This window comes from Rhodamnia argentea, chromosome 5 (assembly GCF_020921035.1).
Source record: "Rhodamnia argentea isolate NSW1041297 chromosome 5, ASM2092103v1, whole genome shotgun sequence".
Taxonomy (NCBI): Eukaryota; Viridiplantae; Streptophyta; class Magnoliopsida; order Myrtales; family Myrtaceae; genus Rhodamnia; species Rhodamnia argentea.
In genome coordinates, this window is record NC_063154.1 from 16,027,594 (window position 1) to 16,047,979 (window position 20,386).

Sequence of the window (20,386 nt, forward strand, 5' to 3'; positions counted from 1 at the left end):
CAACGCCCGTAAGTGTCTCAAACAATAATCGTAACTAGTTGATAAATAACTCAAATAAAGTTAACATTGACAAACAGATATGAAATTCAGTAACTTCAATAAAAGGTGTACATTAATAGAAAAAGTAATTCGAAATCTATCAAATAAATTTTGATGCGTGGATTTTAAATGAGTGTTTGCAACTTAAACAAATACTGTAAAAACATATGCTTTTCCTGTATCTATACCACACATACTGTCCGTATATGTGTTTCCACACAAAACATTCTCCAAGCGATGTTGAACTCGACCCGCTAGCTATATAAACCGTTTTTTTTTGTACCATGCTATTGCAATAACGTACAAGACAATCGTCCCGACGGTGCATCCGCCTGCTGTCCAAAGGAAATTGTTGATTGTCGGATTCGGAGGATGAAAGAGTGCAATTCTGACGTTCATACCAAATATCCCAGTCACAATAATGAACATGGTGATGAATAACGTCGCCGTCGATATGACGACTCCCATTTGCAGCAGATTGTTTTGCTTGTCATCCAACATTATGTTCACATAGTCCTCCGTGTCTTGAATGTATTCCCTTAACTTTCAACAGAGACAAGATGAACATGTTTTTAAGGAATTGGATAGGATTCGTGGTTAAGACTTTGCGTGCTTGCGCACGCGTTCGAGTTTAAAGTTTGAGATTCGTACCGCGGATAGCTCGTTGAGTGTGCCGTCAAGCTGCACAAAGTATGCCTCTAGGAGCATTTCCAATTCGGCCACATCAAGGTGCTTGCTTGAGCCATCAAGACGCTTGCTCATGCTCAAGCCACCATGTGAGTTGCTATCTTTGATCCCCTCCTCCATTTCATCATCATTCAACGAGTTCCCCGAAGCATTCGCACTCTCATCTGCCCTGATTATATCGTCTCCGTCGTAATTCCTGCATGATTAAGTGGAAAAGGCTTTGAAAAAATAGAAAAAGATTTGAAATTATTCGACCGTGATCGACAACATGATGCTAGAGATGTAGAATGCTTGCCTTTCTTCTTCGTATAGTTCATGAAGTTCATCTTCCTCTACAGTGATCGATGAAGAAGAAGAAGACGACTCGTCTTTTTCACCTTGGAGTGGTTTGCCGGTCAAATACATCTCTGCCATGTCTCCATCGTTCTCAAGAAGATGCTCGATCTCGTCCTTTATCTAGAGATAAAAAGTGATCCACAGTGAATTGATTTTGCCAATTAATCGTGTCACGGACAATTTGGTATCAAAATCACATTTTCATTTAGCAAATTAAACTTCTAAATTAGTTGATTGTGACTCTTTTGCATTTGTATCATAGCACTTTCTAGGCGGCCTCTGTATGCCTCCCCCACCCCAATCTTATATTTTCATAGACTAAAAAAGCGATGGGAAGAGTTATGATATTCAATATTACATAATGCATTCATTTAACAGTTTAAATATTTAGATTAGCTAGTCGTGATCTCACAAAATCCAAAAAGCTAACTCAATTACTCCTTTAGATGGACTAATACTAGTGTCTAGATGACCTATTTTTGAGATGCCAACTAAGATGTACCCTTACTTAAATTGGACAAATGCTTGTATGGGTTACATTGACAATTCTGGTCTCTAACAAAAAAATTTCTCATAATTTATGCACTTTTATTTACTTTTCTTACAGTAGCTACTGACCAATTTATTGAGTTACCAAATTTCATATATCTAGAAAAGCTGGCGTGTCATATGATTTCGGCAGATAATTCATAAAAATAATTACTAGGCACATGAAATTTGGTAACATGCTAGATTAACTGGTAACTTAAAATAAAACATGAGATATTGATAAGGAACTCAAATGAGAGTTGATCATCTACTTCTTACAAAAGTTGGTAAGTCACTCTAATTCAGGTTGGAAAGTTGCTGATCATTTTCTCTACCATTATTTTTTTTTTTACTCTTACCAAGACTAATCGAAGTTCACTGGCAGTGAGGAAAATTCTACAGAATTCTGCAGGGTGGAAGACTCAAACCTTTTGAACTCGTCCTGTCAACATGACCAATCGAGCTTTAATCTGCCGGACACGCTCGAGATTCCGGGTACTAATCTTCGAAATTAGCTTGTCCAAAGCAGGATTAGCCTCTTGCTCGATTGCTTTTGCCTAAATTCCCCAGCAAATAATTTGAGGAACGATAAGGACAATATGCTGCTCTGTAATGCAGATAATGCAGAAAAAAAAACCAGAGCCCTTTACCTCATCATCTAAACTAGAGCATGCAGCTTCAAGGCATGCCTCTAAGGCCACAAACTCAAAAGGAAGAGTCTCTGATCTGTCGTGTTGATGCTCAACCCCTCGAGGGTGCGATATGTTCTCTTGCGTAGCTTCGAAAACTTGATGTAAAGCTTCCTCAGATTGCTCTTCATCACCACCGGTTCTGTCAAGCTATTATGAGAAAGAGAAATGATTAAGTGACGGTTTTTAATCGATTGTGAGAATATAACTGTCTGTTCTGGGTTGCAAAAAAATAATAATAATAAATAACAAATAATTATGAGAAATGATGGAGTGATAGCCTTTTAATCTACTGTGAAAATAATAGTCTATTTTGGACCACAAAAAAGTAAAATAAATAGTTATAAATCTCTGTAGGGTTCACTCATTCAAGAATTTGTGGCTCGCAATATGTTGTTATTCTCACAATAACCCGAAATCTGTTATGCTAACAAAACCCTACGCAAAAATGACCACAAAAAATAAAATGACAGGAAAATGAAATCTCTTATCGAGTTTTTAAGTGTTACCGGCTACCATAACTCAGAAAAACAAATGTTCATGGGCGATATATGTTATCAGAGCTTTTCACGAATCAACTAGTTTTAGCTTACGGATAATCGTTTACTCGGGTGATATCTGTTCGGATCGTCGGTCCACAGCGATATTGTTCGACAAAAGAGAGGGAGGCGGTATCTGGGGTATGATGTGTGGGTTGCTCCAGTTGAATACTGGATAAATCAAACTAACAAAGTACTGCTTCACCAGGAATGGCTACACAGTCTAATCCCCAAAGAGATGGTGAGAGGACGAATTTCTGATTGAAAAAAAATTGATTAGAAATGATAGTTCTCAGGCTATCTTGTGAAATGATAGAGGGCGTCCTAGATTGCAGCTGCACTAGTTACGACAAAGTTTCTTTTCTTTTTTCCGGTTAAAAAAGATGCAAAGTTTGACTTTGGGAGTGAAATTAATGGACACGGGAACTACTCTGCTATGTTGCTGATTTCACACGTTTAAGAAGAAGAAAAGTAAACCTTAAAATCATCTATCCTTTCTAGTTCAAGCAATCTCGATTCGAAACTTGAGTAAGAAGATGACATGGTTCGTATAAGGCGAGTGAGTTTGTCTCGATTTTGGAAGCTTTTCTTAGGGCATGCTTGTTTCATGAAAATGAATAATTCGTAAAATATTTTTCTAAAAATAATCTCTTATATCTCTTACAAAAATGTATGAGTAAATGAAAATTTTAATTGTCCACAAAAATATTTAAACATAAATTATTGTCGACAATTAAATATGTTTCATTGACTAATTATTTTAAACGATACAAATGGTCGTTTTTAAGAAAATATTACCAAAATCATTCATTTTCCTTGAAACAAATGAAGCCTTGAGATAAAGTTTACATTGAACTTACTAGAATCACTCGCGAACTAAATCAAATCCATTAAAGTTTAGGAACAATGTTTCATGTTGGACAAAAGTTCAATAGTCCGATCAAACCAATTGAAAATTCAGGTGCAACATTGAGCGTTAAACCAAAGGACAACGACAAGGATGTCTAATAGCATACACCAGAAATCACAGTGAGCCAAGCATTACGATGGTTTCTTATTAGTTCTTCCATATCGAACGCCGTGATTGACATGAGCGGACGAGGACGGTGTCCTCCAAGAGCAGCTAAACAATTCTCAGCTTCATGATGTAAAGTGGCAAATGCTGACTTTGGACTAATCAATCAGATGCCATCGATGTAGAGTCTATTTCTTTGATATGTTCAAAAATATAACTCCAAACCTTCATGGCATTGGCTTGATAATGATGCGAGCACCGACGCTTAAGCTCCTCCACGAAAGGAACCACCGCGGGATCCTTGGAGTTGAGCAGCCAAACGTCCTTGGCCGTGATCATTCCCTTTATGTGCTCCAGCTTGATCACCAGTGCCCTCTCCCGCCCCGTCACGGTCGATGGGTAGGATAGCGATGGATCCAGGATCCGCAGGTCCCGCGCCGAGAGCCCCGTCTGCCGGTTGATCAAGTGCTTCCCTGCGTCGATGAGCTGGGCCTCGCCTGCCGAGTCGACGACAAGCCAGGTCTTGATCCCTATGCCCTTCTTCCGGTGCCGATGGCCCGTCAAGTGGGCCACTGGCGTCGGAGGCGGGTTCGGGTCGAGGTCCTCCTTTTGGTTCGTCGAAAGATGACCGTTCGGCATTATGTGTCTTCTCTCTTCCCTGTGGGATCAGAGAGATGATGAATTCGAGATTGAAATAACCTTGATCTTATCTAGAAAAGAAATAGGGTTTCATGCTACAGAGAGTAATTTATCAGAGAATGATGCAAAGACAGTCGACATTGGAAGGCACGAATTAAGATTAGTTTTTGTTGTAATTGATGAGCCTGAAATGCGTAGTTTAAGGTGGAACATGCTTAACAAGGCAGGTGATTCACAGGGACGGCCCTCACTGGGGTGGTCTGTACAGGCGTGGATACCCATGTCGCATTGGAAGGAGCTCCATACATGGTAAAAATATCCATGCGCAGCCGAGCCCATTGTTGAACTCGAAAGTACAGGTCTGATATCAATTGTTGAATAACACCACGAAGTGGTTCTACCTCCAGAATTATGTATCTTTATATGGCAAAATATTTAGATATATCTTCCTAGAAACATCCTAAATTTTTCTAAAGAAGTTATTTCCTACATACTTCTAGACAAACATCTGCCTAGATGTTTCTTTCTCTAGATAATTCTAGAGAAAATATCTTCCTGTATAATTCTGCCCTCTCCTTAAAGTATCTTTCAATAAAATATCTAGATATTTAGGTAACCTAAAGGTATTTAGAATTCTAGAGAGAATAGATGGGCTACAATTCGTCAACACCCTTGGATCAAACATGCCTTATATGGGACTAAGTTTAATACTTTCGTTCGAAAAGATCACCCGAGGCAGTCCAAATCCAAGTTTATTAACATATCCAGTTGGATTTACTCTCACTCGAAAGCATGATAACTATACTATACTAACGGCTCCACCATTCGCTACATTCCTGCCGAGGGATTTGTTTTTACTAACGCCCTCACGCATATACCTCAACAAATCGCCCACTCATGTGTAACCTTACAGCATAAGGCATGCTCCTATTTAATTCATAAATTATCGTACATTAGCACAATCACAATTCAAATCTCCACCTTGACCTAGCCAAGTTTGGGAAATGTTGTAACAATCTCATGCAAGAGTTGGTAAAACAAAATTAATTGGTAACTTGATAAGAGAAAAGTTGTTAATAATGTTGTTTGTTACCACTATCACTTAGAGGGGGTGAATAGGTGATTATACTAAACTGTAAATAGAAGCAAGTAAGGGAATTGAGAGCAATGCAAAATCATTTATAGCGGTTCGGCTTATGCTAAGCCTACATTCACCCTACTAACAGCCTATTAGCTTGATTCCACTAAGTAATCAAATTAGAGATAACCGTAAAATGTGATAGCTTATTGTGACATCTTGGATGAAGTCACTAAGCTATTGTCCGTTTTGACCCATCCCATACCGAATTTCACGGTTTTGTCATTTGCCATACATATGAGCACCTTGTCAAGAAGCCATCCATCTTAGAGTGCTCTCACCTGTGCACGTTTAATTTTGGAGTTCCAAAGCTAAATATTGTCGTTACGTCAAAAGGCGCATCCATGAGTTATTTTCAGTTTTCACACATATATTTCAAGAAAAGCTCTGCACGGGTTAAAGTAAGCACCAAGCGCAATAACCCCTTTTTTCTTTTGATACATCCGGGACAATAAAGAGGTACGTGAGTTGGGTTCAAAACACTATGATTCCAAAATCGCTTTCCTCCGTTTCGGTATACGATTCGGTTCATTCCTGCCTCCTTCACCATCCTAGAAGCTTGCCGGGAGCTGCTCATTGTCCAAGCTCAATAGCCCCGACAACCACTTCATACCCTCGTCAGACCGGGTCTTTACGAGCCACCAGCTTCCGCCTAATTTGTCCCCGAGCCATGTACCTATTAGAGGGGGTCCCGCTCTAATACTATATGGTGACATCTTGGATTAACTTCCTAAGTTATTGTTTGCTTTGGCCCATCCCATATTAAGCCTCACGGTTTTGTCCTTTGGCATACATGTAGATACCTTCCAAGGAGGCCACCCATCCTAAGAGTGCTTTCACCTTAGCACGCTTAACTTTGAAGTCTAAAGCTAAGCATTGTCACTACGTCAAGAGATGCTTCCATGAGTTAATTCCATTTTTCACATATGTATTCCAGAATTACTTTGCTCTTGTTTAGTACACAGTTCGATTCATTTCTGCCCCCTTTGTCATTATAGAAGCCTGCTAGGAGTAGCTCCTTCTCTAGTCCCGATAGCCTCGGTGACCACTCCCCACCCTCGTTGAACCGGGTCATTGCACTTATACTCAAGCTCTTCAACACAGAAGTGAGTGCTGCTTCTATATGCATAACCCCTCTCAAAGAATTACAAGGTTCATCAAAGGAAGATAATATAGAATATGTATAGCTCTCTAGAAATATGGATATTGAACTCTTAATCTCTTTTTACCTCTACAGTGCCTTGTGCTCCTTATATACTCCTCGTCCCTCAAGCTTCCCGTTAAATAGAAACACCACGAGGATTAATCTCTAAGCTAGCCGTTGCCATTGAATGAAAAAAATCACATAGCCGTTGAAATGGAAAGATCGGAGATTTGAAGGATTTGTTCACCCAAACGATCAAATCATTGAATCCACAAATTGAGTCTCTAATAAAGGAAATTATCTTCGTGGTAATTGCCAATCAATCAAGATTTCTCATATGAAAAATTGTGAAGATAATATTTAATATTGTTTGACAATCAATATAACTTAGGAAAGGAATTCCACCTAGATCATGAGATGTTAGTGAGAGATAACATAACATAAGTACATTGATGATTAAGATTATAACAATTTTAAGGACCGTGTGAATATTAGGATATATCATAAATGAATGATAGAATTTGCTTCTGTACATGAAACCTGCTTCTGTTAGTATATAAAACTTGGCAGACAATTGACTACAAGAGTATATATATATATAGAAAGTGTCTTCAAAGTACACACAAAGTCTTTTCTGGCGATTTAGAAACTGTCATATTCAAAATCTAATAGATTTTATAAACAAATCATTCCAATTGAGGTTGGTAATTAAAAAAGCAAGAGTTATCCATTGAAAAGAGTTGGTGAGGCAAATTAAAGTTGCAAGTTAACAGAAGAAAAAACTAACAGATATTGGAAAGCATCTCAAATTTGAGTTAACAAGAGAAAAGTTGGCAAGTAACGCGAATGAAAGTTGATAAGTTGACATAATAGTTGGTAAATTTAAGCTATCGACAAAAAATAAATAAATAAAAGTTTATGAAAGATTAAATAAGCTTTTTTTTTCTGTTCTTCGATAAGAGAATTTGGCATCTTAAAAAATAAAATATGTATTTCCAATTAACTCAAACAACAATTTGAGGTAAATAGTTGGTAATTTAATTAGAGAAGCTGGTAATTACTCCAATGGAGATTGGTGGTTTCCAAAAAGAGTTTATAAAATTAAGAAGTTGGCACGTTAGATCAATAAACTGAAAAAAATAAAATTGTAACAAGTAAATTAAATGAAATGGGTAACCCAATACTAGTTGATAACTTGATCGGAGAAATAGGTATTTTTCATGGAGGGATGCTAGCCCGATAATCTAATAGTACTTGTCGGTCATTTCGATCATACGTTCTCCCAATCAATGAGAGTTTTATCCAAAACACGCGGTGATGGTGTGTGGATCTACGGTTAAAATTATACTATATCCGACAGATCTGTCAGAAAATCATTTTCCTTTTTTATACTAGTTGATAAGTTTAAGACGGTAAGAAATTCAAGTGAAAGCCCGTAAATCTACAATAGAGTTACCAAAAAGTTTTGTAAGTCTCCCTTTTCTGTCCTTCCTCGTTCTCTCTATGGATTGCATTTGACGTGAACTTCCACTTTACTCGAGCGAGTAAAGTGGATATACAACCGTATTTCCTGTGTACACATAAATAAGCTTGATTGGAGGTATGTTATTGATTGCTCAAAGCTGATTATATTCTCAAGCGATTCGGGTCATATTCTTGTTGATAGATTTAGTTATTGCATCTGCCCACCACCTGTTTGTGTATATTCCTGGTATGGCCATCCAAATTTATGTTTTTGGCATTTGGGGTTGACTTAATTTATTCTCTTCTTGAATCTTCCCACCACCCGATTGAGTAAATTCATGGTGCTGACAATTCCATTTCCCTTATTATGATTTTCGTACTGAGTTTGACTGAATGTATACTTTTACTGAATCTGTCCTTTATCTGCTTGTGTTTATTCCTAAATGATAGAACCACCAATGCCTCCATCAACTACTAAGGCCCTCGTGCAAATTCAGAGCTTAGGTCCCAATCCGCTTGAGTAAGAAAACAACTAAACACTTGCGTGCTTGTTCATGAATAAGATACTACTTACGTGGAAGAATACAATGGTGATAGTATGTAAGAACTTTAAGGGTGTTGCTTCGATTTGTTTAGGTTTCAAGCTTACTATGTGGCGTTAATATGTTTTCTTAAATATTCATGACCCAACAAGATCGCTTGTCCGTAAATTGAAGCCCTCTCATATCCCGTCAAAGTCAACCGCCAAGTGATTGTGTAAGTGATACATATCCAAGGTATGAAAAATCACGTATGATGTGCTATTTTTCAAAGTTATTACTTGCTGCATTTTGAATGGGAAACGATGGAAGTGAGGTTAGGGGTTTCTCTCCAGCCCATTCTATAAAGTGTATAATTTTGGCTACTTTTTTAAGACGAGTTACTTTTTGAATTACGGCGACAAAATGAATAGTGGAGTTTGTTTTGTGTGCTTAGACCTCTGTTTTGTTGAGCGATTTCTTTGAAAGACGAAGAATCAATAGCTCGGCGTTATGTTATTGAGCAACTGCTGCTTCGCCATCATTCATGATTAGGGAGTTGTCGATTCGTTCTACTTTGCACGGTTTTTCGAAATTTGTATTGTGAAGGAGCTTGGTATTGTATCGACATTCTGTTGTTCCGGATACATAGACGCATCTCAGAACTGGCCTTGGACCTTGAATTGATCAATGAAGATCAAGAGTTGACTAGTATGTGCAGCTGCAGCACAGCTACTGGAAAAAATTTCCTTACATGCATGAATGAGTCTTAAGCCATGCAAAAATCCCTAGAAGCCCCCTGAGTCGAGGATTAGGATCATCCCCAACTGAGACAATGACCGTGGCTGCTGATAACAGTTTGATAACTTCAGCTTTAATAAATCCGGACCCTCCTCTCTGTATCTCCAAGCGAAGTACTATACTGAAACCATTCATCATACTTCTATCCAATGAATAATGCAAACGAGTAAAATCCACAAGTTGGTGACGTGTGAGAAAAACGAAGTATAACAGACATCTACATTTCCTGAAATCAGACTCCATTAGCTTAAAACTTTTTCCAATGGTATTCATTGTGCACTTTTCTGATGCATTTATGTTACTTGGTCGGACATCCATCTACAGATATCCCTTTAGCAGTCGGACAACTCGCCAAGTCGCAGTGCTCGCCGCCCGTTCCCCACCAATTCAGTCCCTTGTTCTCCATTCCTAGACAAAAGTACAAAAGCAGCGCCATGAAGGCCACTCCCGCGTCCAGCGCTGCCGAGAGCACGTAGTTGTACCTCTGCCACCACTGCTTCCGGTAGCGAAAGACAAAGAAATTGAATATTGTTCCCACGAGGACCCACGCGCTGTAGTTCAACGGCGTGGCAGGTGGCATGTTACCGGTCGCCCCTAGGAGCACCGGGAGGTTGATCAGCGGGATCCAGGACTTGTCCGGGAACGCCTTGTGCAGCAACCAGACTAGGAAAGGGCCCACCGCACCGCCGAGGAAGAACCAGTTCATGGCCTGGTAGTTCCCTTGGGCCCCGAAGATGCGCTTGGGCCCCACCAAGCCCCATATGACGGAGACGTCGAAGAAGACCCTGTCGTCCGGGCACGTCCAGGGGCTGTCTGGCGGCAGGAGCTCATCCTGGCATATGTTGGTGATGGAATTGAGAAGCCACCATGCCACGGCTATGTTGATGGTCCCAGCAATGATCGTGCCGATGACCTACATCAACCACGGCGGGTTTCGCATTCAAGAATCAGCCAAAATACTTCCAGCAGCTAAGATTTTGAGTCATAAGACAGCAATATAATGTACCTGAACTAAGAACATTGATCTTGGAGGGATCTTCATGTAATGTCCAAGCTTGAAGTCATTGAGGAAGGACACAGCTTGGGCCATGCTCATGTAGCCATAGGTCTTGAAGCACACATTTGCTATCGGTCGACCCGGATATATCACCCCCATGATATATTCCGTAATAATGTTCAATCCCGGCGTCTGTAAGTCATATGGAGTATTGGCCATGAATATATAATGATTTATGATTCCAAGCGATAAGACGAGTTTGTGTTTTGTTAGCAGATGCGACCTGGTTCGTCGTGGCGGTGATGATACTGATTGGAAGAGTGAAGATAAAAGCGAGGGCGCTGGCAAAGAGAAGTCCCCACCATGGCATTTGGACCTGCTTGTTCAAGAATATGCAGAGCGATGGATACACCGCAACAGTTGGAGCGAGCAACAAACAAAACCACCACGAAGGTATGTCCTCGTATCTTCGCATCAATCTCGTGTGGATGTCTTCCTTCCCCTTGTACGAGGCACGATACCGCTCGTAAATTTCTCTGCTCCCATTGTCCGAGCAATGAACATTTCAGAATCTATTTCATTCACATTGTAGGATAAAGGCCGAAATCCAGAAATTCAATCAGATGAAGAGTAATTAGTACCTTCCATAGAAGAAGCCAACGTGGGTCAGTGTGGACGCGACCGTGGCAAAACCAAACCCGTAAGTGAGAGCGAAGAACATGCTCAGATGAATCCGTCCTTGCTCCCCGTAATTAGCCACGTCCAACTCGAAGTTCTCGTCCACGATGGCCGAGATGTTGTACTTCTGGCCTTGGTTCGTGAACAAGTGCGACGAGAAGATGGGAAATCTATCCGCCCCATACAAATTGAATCCCCAATACGCTAACGGGATGGCAACATGCACCACCAATGCGTATCCTGCAAAGACGTTCATTATGGCGAAGAACGGGCACATGAGAGGGCTGCATAAGAAGGACGCGACCGCGGTCCAGTCGAGGGTCAGCGCTCCGAGCCCGAGCCCTTGCATCCCAGACCCGATCTGCTGAGCCGTGACTGACTTGGAGAAGGCCCAGCAGATCCAGGATATGTTTGTGAGTGTGGGGAAGAGGTAGCCCGGGACGGCGTACCATGAGAAGCTGCATATCATGGCTATCACAAAGAATTTTGCCCGCGACATGCGTTGATCATCTTTCTCATGCAAAGCCCTGCGAAATCCATATTACCGATTTCATTACGGCATGGCTAAAAAACACTTCTACAGTTCCTGAACTTCATAATATGGATACTCAAAAAGTTCAGAATCAAATTATAACTTCCTAAGCCAAAGCTTCGAAAATGAACATTGCTAGTTGTACTTATGAACGGTGCTTTGAGTCTCTTGCTCTGTCTCGTTCCTAATTGCCATTGATTGCCTTATGCTTAGACGTCGGATCTACATCGTACTCAGCTCTATCTCGAGATCCCATGGTCCCGGTCTCGTAATGAGACAGATTTCACATTGCTGACATTGTTCTGGGTTAGACACCGCTAGTCCTAACTATCTCTCAAGCCGGCCAGATCCAATTTCGGCGATGAATTTCCGGCTTCAACGTCCTGCTTAAGTTGCATTTCGAGAGCAAAACGCTCCTTAATTTCCTTGCTAAAGTAAGAATTGCTGGTACGATCTTATTAGACCTTACGTGACAGCTATAGAAATTTCAGCGGAGCAGAACACAGTAGTGAATGCACATAACCATGTTCACAGGAAAAGTCAGAAAGATGCACTCCACAATTTCCACTTCTTTGACCTCAATGGTCATCCTCGTTATGATCCTTTCTGGTGATTTGCATGCGGAGCTATCTAGAAATCTTTGACTTTTTTTATGAATCCAGATGGAACTAATTAAGGAGAATGATTATTGCTACTTCTGAATCGAAAGAGGTAAATTTCCCGGGGAAAAATTGGTAAGGCAATGAAGAAAAGTGTAATATCAAGAATTTGGACATAAAAATTAGCCACGAGTAAAGCTAGCCGACATTGAGAAGTGAGCAACCGGTCCAGTTCAACCCGAGAACTGCATAGACAATATCCGATTGATTCCAGGTCGGTTCATACAGGGACTTGTTCGATTCCTACATAAAAAGTTTGGGAATTGGCCATGACCAGTTTGGTTCCACATTCCACCGACTGTGCAAAACTAAGGCCCGTTCTTAATTTTAAGTGGTTCAAAGTTAAATTCTAAGCTAAGTCTCTTAAGTACTTTCTCATTTTTCATTTTGGTCAACATGATATGGTGTCTTTAAGGTTGAAAAAATCATGATCCTTGGGCTAACAGGTTCAGTTTCTAGTTCCAAAAATTAAGAATCGACTATAATGTGGTAGTATCTATCTAACTTCTCGGTCTTGAATCTACTCACTTAACTAATAATGACAAACCTATGTCATATATTAATACGTTAGATAGGATTTTTTGTCATATGTTTTTTCATCAAGCTCATTGACATAAAAGTCTTGGAAGCACCCAAAAATGATGTTCCCTCCCTGCCTCACGTTGGATTGAGACAGGACGATGAGTCTGCAACGCAAATTAGTTCCTTGATTCAGGACCGCCCACGTAGCCATGTGTCGGATCGTGTGTTGACTGTTGACCAAAAGCCCTGTTGACTTCGAACCCGAACCGGGTCAAATTGGTCGTCCCCACCCCATGGATCACGCCAGTCACCCTAATAGATCGGCCATGGACCATTTGCCCCCGTCCTTTGCCCGTGGGCTACTCTTCTTATTATAGTCATTAAACCAGCACTGAACTAATGCGATCAATAATAAACATCCCCACTACGCAACGACGGGACCGAGAAGGCCGGCGAGGGTGGTCGGGCACGCACTCTAACGGTGTAACACTCAAAGTAATCGCCATGGGAAAAAAAAAAAAAAGGCCGATCAATCTAAATTCCAAGTGAAATTCTCATCTTAGGCCACCTCTTGACGAGGCTCTGAAAATTTTTTCTCCTCCGGCCTGTCCAAGTTGGATACTGACATTTAGGGGCGATCAATTCCAGATGTTGTTAAGCCTCGGAAATTGCCGGGACCAGCCCGATTGCTCCCCTTACCTTTGTCCCCTAGTGTCCTCAAATCGCAATGCGAATCTTCTCGTATGATGGACAGGAGAAATTCCTTGTGTCGTGCCATGTGAGCTGTGGGTCGTCATTGTGACCCAATGACCCTACCAATTTGAATTCCATTGTATCTGTAACTACACTTCATCATAGTCCGGTGGCCGTGAGCTGTGGGCTTCACTTACAGCAACAGCAACAACTAGGGCTGGTCAAGCCGGACATGCCGACAGGTTTGTGCCCATATCGTAATTGTAATTAAATTCTATTCCTCCGTTTTCAGCTCACGCATGTGGAAAAAGGAATTTCTCAAGTGTGTGAAAGAATATGGGAAGAGACGACCAATACGAAGGCGAATGTCCAAGTCGTCGGTATGGATTCCTAAGACTTAGCTTTTTCCCTTTTCTTTTTCGATTTTTTTTTTTTGGCGACGAGGGCGAAAAAGAAAGAGACATTAAATATAATAAGAAATCTCTTATTAAAATTGATTTATTAGGTGATATGGAGTTATCGGAAGAGTTTACATAGTCTTCGAAAGAGATTCGCACTCAACTATTACGTGCTTTTTCTCGCAAGCTAGGACCCTCTTAGACACAAAATGAGTTTTCTACCTCAAATAGAATTTTTCAGATTTTTTTTTTTCTCTCCTCCCCCATTTGAATGTGAATTTGACAAGCGGAGTTTAAAAACACCAAACTTGGTATACCTGTCAATTGCTATGTGTCGTCCGACTTAGCAATTAGACAGTAAAACTTAACGGAAATTAACGGAAAGTGAATTTATTACATGTATGTTAGTTTGAGGGTTTTTGTAGTATATTCCTTATTAGTATTAGATTTCCTTTCTGGCATGATGGAGACCCATCTAGTATAGAGAAGGTAATTGACCCAACTTATCATTTACGTCGTGATTTAAAGTGAAGAATTGAGTAGTGAGTCGACGGTTAAGATAATCTCTTAATTTCGAGCAACAGACATTATTAATTATCTCATGGAGAAAGAGCAATTCCCGCAATTTTATTAAGAATTAACAAATAAAATGGATATTAAATTGCTAACCGGAAGAGGGAGACTTGAACGAGAGTGCTAGGCCACCACATGTGAGCAGGCTCCACCACGTACTTCCTCAGCAGCCCCGCCCATCCATAACCCAACACCTGCACTTCTCTTTTCCTCGCATCATTAGCATTTTCTTTGGCCAATAAAAATAATCACAACAACAACTCATTTCATGCACTTTTTATTGTCTAATTTCAAATTTTAATAGTTTGTATCTTAGATTTCTATCGAAGAAAACATACAATATAGAGTAAAACCTAGGGTTTTTGCAATCTCAAGGTGAAATGAGTGAGTCAATAGTATAAACTCGAAGATTATGATATGTCATAATTTCCATACGACGCTCTTTTTGTTCCATATCTTCTCGTTCAATCACTTGAGTAGCATAACTTTTAACAAAAATTTGCTCGAGCAACTTCACCTGTTACGAATTTTTTCCTTGTAGATGGAAATATGTTAGGAATATTTTATGCTAATAGGGGTCCACATGTTACGGCCACCTCTAGATACTTTTGGATTTTTTTTTTATATTGTAAAGTTTGGCTTCCTAGTTGTTTGAGGCCTTTCTGATGATTAGAATATAAACCTGTTTGCCCTTTGTGTTTCGCAGCTGGCGACTAGAATTTGATCTGAATCTAACCTCGAATCACTAGCTAAAGAATATGAAACAAAATAAAGATCTGTTCATGCAGAAAAGCAAAAGAGAGACCCCCTTTCAAATGAATATTTAAAAAAAATTAATTAGAGACCAATCAAAAGAGTTGTTTGATTGAAAGGCCAAAGTCCTTTAACCATAGGAAATTTACCTGGGTAGTGATTATGAGAAGCCAACCAGCAAAGAAGGAGATGCTCCGGACATAGAACGCCTTGATTATGTTGACAATGCCCACCGCGTAGGCCGACCCCGACCCGAATGCACTCCCGGCATTGGCAAAGATGGAGATGAGCACATGCTCCTTCATGTTGAACGGCCCCGGGTTGAGCGAGAACGTCCTTGGCCCAAGCCCAGGGATCCGGAACTCGGTCACCGGGAGCACGGCCGCCATGAACTGTCCGATTGGGAGGGTCGCCACCTGCACGGTGATCTGAGTTATGATGAGGGGCTCGGTCCGGTATGCGAAGAACTGGTTGAGGAAAGAGAGGAGGGCGCACGAGAGCACCCCGAGGAACCACATCCGAAAGGTCCACACGGGCAAGGTCGGGTCGTCGGTGTTGGTCACGGTGAGCCGGACTTCCTCAATGGGTGAGAGGTCGTCCTCAGCATCACCCACGTCGTTCGCCGGCATCGGCTTTTTCGAGTTGGCGACGGCAGAAGGCAGGGCTTCTAGTTCTACACTGCCCATGGCGTTGGATATGTAAGAGAATTGAGGAGGATTTGGTTGTGTGTGTATGGTTTAAAGCGATTTTGAAATGCTGAGCTCAGCCTTTTTAATGTGAATTGGAAGTTTGACTGGTCGAGGCATGCTGGACAGAGTGGACGTCACTATACTTTTTGACTGGCCTAGTGCAAAAACGGAACGAGACTATTATTGCCAAGGGAGGACCCAAGTTGGCCAAATTGAAAGGAAAAATAGAAGAAAGAAAGGGGAAGTCAGTTTACATTCGGATGCTTCGTTATTAAATTATGCAAACTATTAATTTTTTTTTTAAAAAATAAAAGGGCAAGGAGGCGCCGGCGAAGCTAATCTTCCGAATGTCATCGGGAGATGCTATGACCAATGCCGAAATAATACTGAAATAAAAACTGAGAAAAATAAACGAATACAGATTTACGTGGAAAACTCTTGCGGAAAAAACCATGGCGGGAGGAGAAGCAAAATCCAATATAGAAAATCCAGAATTACAAAAAGTGGCTAAAAACCTAAAGACTCTTTTTTGTCTCTACTTCTTAACCTAAATAATTTGAGAAAAATAATACTCAAACCCTAAAGTTAGCCCAAGCCTATAAAGAATTCAAGACATACTCAACTGAAGAGTTTCACACTCGCTACTCAATAGTCCATCGAAGCCATAACTATTCAGTACACTCGTAAGTATAACGACCTATGAACACAGTTTCACTGGAGTGCTTAGAAATCAAGAAGTGTCTTTTTCTTGGCCGTGATCACTCCCTTTATGTGCTCCAGCTTGATCACCAGCGCCCTCTCCCGCCCCGTCATGGTCGATGGGTAGGACAGCGATGGATCCAGGATCTGCAGGTCCCGCGCCGAGAGCCCCGTCTGCCAGTTGATCAAGTGCTTCCCCGCGTCGATGAGCTGGGCCTCGCGTGCCGAGTCGACGACAAGCCAGGTCTTGATCCCTATGCCCTTCTTCCGGTGCCGATGGCCCGTCAAGTGGGCCACTGGCGTCAGAGGCGGGTTTGGGTCGAGGTCCTTCTTCTGGTTCGTCGAAAGATGACAGTACGGCATTATGTTTCTTCTCTCTTCCCTGTGGCATCAGAGAGATGATGAATTCGAGATTGAAATAACCTTGATCTTATCTAGAAAAGAAATAGGGTTTCATGCTAGAGAGTAATTTATCAGAGAATGATGCAAAGACAGTCGACATTGGAAGGCACGAATTAAGATTAGTTTTTGTTGTAATCGATGAGCCTGAAATGCGTAGTTTCGGGTGGAACATGCTTAACAAGGCAGGTGATTCACAGGCACGGCCCTCACTGGGTGGTTTGTACAGACGTGGATACCCATGTTGCATTGGAAGGAGCTCCATACATGGTAAAAATATCCATGCGCAGCCGAGCCCATTGTTGAACTCGAAAGTACAGGTCTGAAATCAATTGTTGAATAACACAACGAAGTGATTCTACCTCCAGAATTATGTATCTGTATATGGCAAAATATTTAGATATAACTTCCTAGAAACATCTGCCTTGATGTTTCTTTCTCTAGATAATTCTAGAGAAACTATCTTCCTATATAATTCTGCACTCTCCTTAAAGTATCTTTCAATAAAATATCTAGATATTTTGGTAACCTAAAGGTATATAGAATTCTAGAGAGGAGATGGTTACAATTCGTCAACACCCTTGGATCAAATGTGCCTTATATGGGACTAAGTTTAATTCTTTCATCCGAAAAGAACGCCCTGAGGCAGTCCAAATCCGAGTTTATTAACATGTCTAGTTGGATTTACTCTCACTCAAAAGCATGATAACTATCCTATACTAACGGCTCCACCATTTGCTACATTCCTGCCGGGGGATTTGTTTTTACTAACGCCCTCACGCATATACCTCAAAAAATTGCCCACTCATGTGTAACCTTACAGCATAAGGCATGCTCCTATTTAATTCATAAATTATCGTACTTTAGCATAATCGCAATTCAAATCTCCACCTTGACCTAGCCAAGTTTGGGAAACGTTGTAACAATCTCAGGCAAGAGTTGGTAAAACAAAATTAATTGGTAGCTTGATAAGAGAAAAGTTGTTAATCATGTTGTTTGTTAACACTATCACTTAAAGGGGGTGAATAAGTGATTATACTAAACTGTAAACATATGCGAGTAACAGCTTATGCTAAGCCTATGTTCACTCTCCTACACCAAGAGCCTATTGGCTTGATTCCACTAAACAATCAAATTAGAGATTGCAGTAAAATGTGATAGCTTATTATGACATCCTAGATTAAGTCATTGACCTATTGTCTGTTTTGACCCATCCCACACCAAGCCTCACTGTTTTGTCCTTTGCCACACAAGTGGGCACCTTCCTAGGAGGACATCCATCTTAGGAGTGCTCTCACTTGAGCATGCTTAACTTTGGAATTTCAAAACTAAGTATTGTCATTACATCAAAAGGCGCCACCGTGAGTTATTTCCAATTTTACATATACATCGCGAGAAAAGCTCTACACGGGTTAAAGTAAGACCCAAGGGCAATAACCCCTTTTTTCTTTTGATATATCCAAGATGGTAAAGCGGTACGTGAATTGGGTTCAGAATTGCAAAATTCCTTTCCTCATTTCAATACACAGTTCAATTCACTCCTGCCCCCTTCACCATTCTAGAAGCCTATCAAGAGCCGCTCCTTGTCCAAACTCAATAGCCCCGGCGACCACTCCGCACCCTTGTCGAACCGAGTCTTTATAGGCCACCAGCTTACGCCTAATTTGTTTCCAAATCACATACTTAGTAGAGGTGGTCCCACCCTAATACTATATTGTGACTTCTTAGACTAACTCATTGAGGTGTGGTTTGCTTTGGCCGGTCCCATACTGAACGACACGATTTTGTCCTTTAGCGTACATATGCATACCTTCCTAGGAGGTCACCTATCCTTGGAGTGTTCCCACCTTAACACGTTAACTTTGGAATTCTAAAGCTCAACATTGTTACAACGTCAAAAGGCGTCTCCATGAATTAATTTCAATTTTCATATATATATATATATATATATATATATATATATATATATATTCCAGAATCGCGTTGCCCTTATTTAGTGCACAATTCGATTATTTCTGCCCCCTTCGTTATCATAGAAGCTTGCCGGAAGCTGCTCCTTCTCTATACCCAATAGCCTCAGCGACCACTCCCCACCCTCATTGGACTGGGTCATTGGTCTTATACTCAAGCACTTCAACACGCAATTGAGTGCTACTTCTACCCAAAACTTTCTCAGTCTACACACTTTTAAACACTGCACACCACCTCTCAAAGAATTACAAGGTTCATCCAAGGAAGATAATATAGAATATGTATAGCACTCTAGAAATATGGATGTTGAACTCTTGATCGCTCTTTACCTCTACAATGCCTTGTGCTCCTTTAAATACTCATGGTCCTCTAAGCTTCCCATTGAATAGAACAACCATGAGAATTAATCTCCGAAAGCCGTCGGCTTTGATGAAAAAGATCACGTGGCGGTTGAAATTGAAAGATTAGAGATTTAAGAGGATCCGTTCGCCCATACAATCAAATCATTGAACCCACAAATTGAGTCTCTAAGAAAGGAAATTATCTTCATAGTGATCGCCATTCTATCAAGATTTTTCGTATGGAAAATTACGAAGATAATGTTTAATATTGTTTGACAATCAATATAACTTAGGAAAGGAATTCCACCTAGATCATGACTTGTTAGTGAGAGATAACATAACTTGAATATATTGATGAATAAGATTGTAACAACTTTGAGGATCGCGTGAATATTAGGATATACCAACTTATAAATGAATTATAGAATTTCCTTCCGTCCATGAAATCTACTTTATATAAAACTTGGCACGAGAATATATATATATATACACATAGAAAATGTCGTCAAAGTACGCACAGAGTCTTTTCAAGACAAATTTTGTCATCTTCAAAATCTAACAGTTTTTATCAACAAATCATTCTAATTGAGGTTGGTAATTAAAAAAAAAAGAGTTATTCATCGAAAAGAGTTTGTGATGCGAGTAAAAGTTGCAAGTTAACAGAAGAAAAAACTAACAAATGTTGGAAAGCATCACAAAGTTGAGTTAACTGGATAAAAGTTAGTAACTCACTCGAATGAAGGTTGGTAAGTTGATATAATAGTTGGTAAATTTAAGCTATCCATAAAAAAATGATAAATAAAAGTTTGTGAAAGATTAAGGAAGCTTTTTCTCGGTTCTTCGATAAGAGAATTTGATATCTTAAAAAAAAAAAATAAGTATTTCCAATTAACTCAAGCAACAATTTGGGGCAAATAGTTGGTAATTTAATTAGAGAAAATCGGT

At 40.4% G+C, this 20,386-nt stretch overlaps 2 protein-coding genes across 2 annotated transcripts; both read right to left on the reverse strand.

Annotated features, from left to right (window-relative positions):
- Positions 1-297: 297 nt before the first annotated feature.
- On the reverse strand, positions 298-4,472 carry LOC125315103 (magnesium transporter MRS2-3-like). The gene is made up of 6 exons (XM_048279158.1): positions 4,059-4,472; positions 2,241-2,429; positions 2,019-2,147; positions 1,022-1,182; positions 691-922; positions 298-582 (listed from the first exon to the last, which is right to left on the reverse strand). Exons 1-6 carry the CDS (start codon positions 4,470-4,472, stop codon positions 298-300), a joined length of 1,410 nt encoding a protein of 469 aa, XP_048135115.1.
- Positions 4,473-9,338: 4,866 nt separating this feature from the next.
- LOC115746617 (oligopeptide transporter 4-like) lies at positions 9,339-16,134 on the reverse strand. Its single transcript, XM_048278780.1, has 6 exons — positions 15,492-16,134; positions 14,686-14,783; positions 11,176-11,739; positions 10,818-11,070; positions 10,544-10,726; positions 9,339-10,450 (listed from the first exon to the last, which is right to left on the reverse strand). Exons 1-6 carry the CDS (start codon positions 16,026-16,028, stop codon positions 9,836-9,838), a joined length of 2,250 nt encoding a protein of 749 aa, XP_048134737.1. The 5' UTR covers positions 16,029-16,134; the 3' UTR covers positions 9,339-9,835.
- Positions 16,135-20,386: the final 4,252 nt, after the last annotated feature.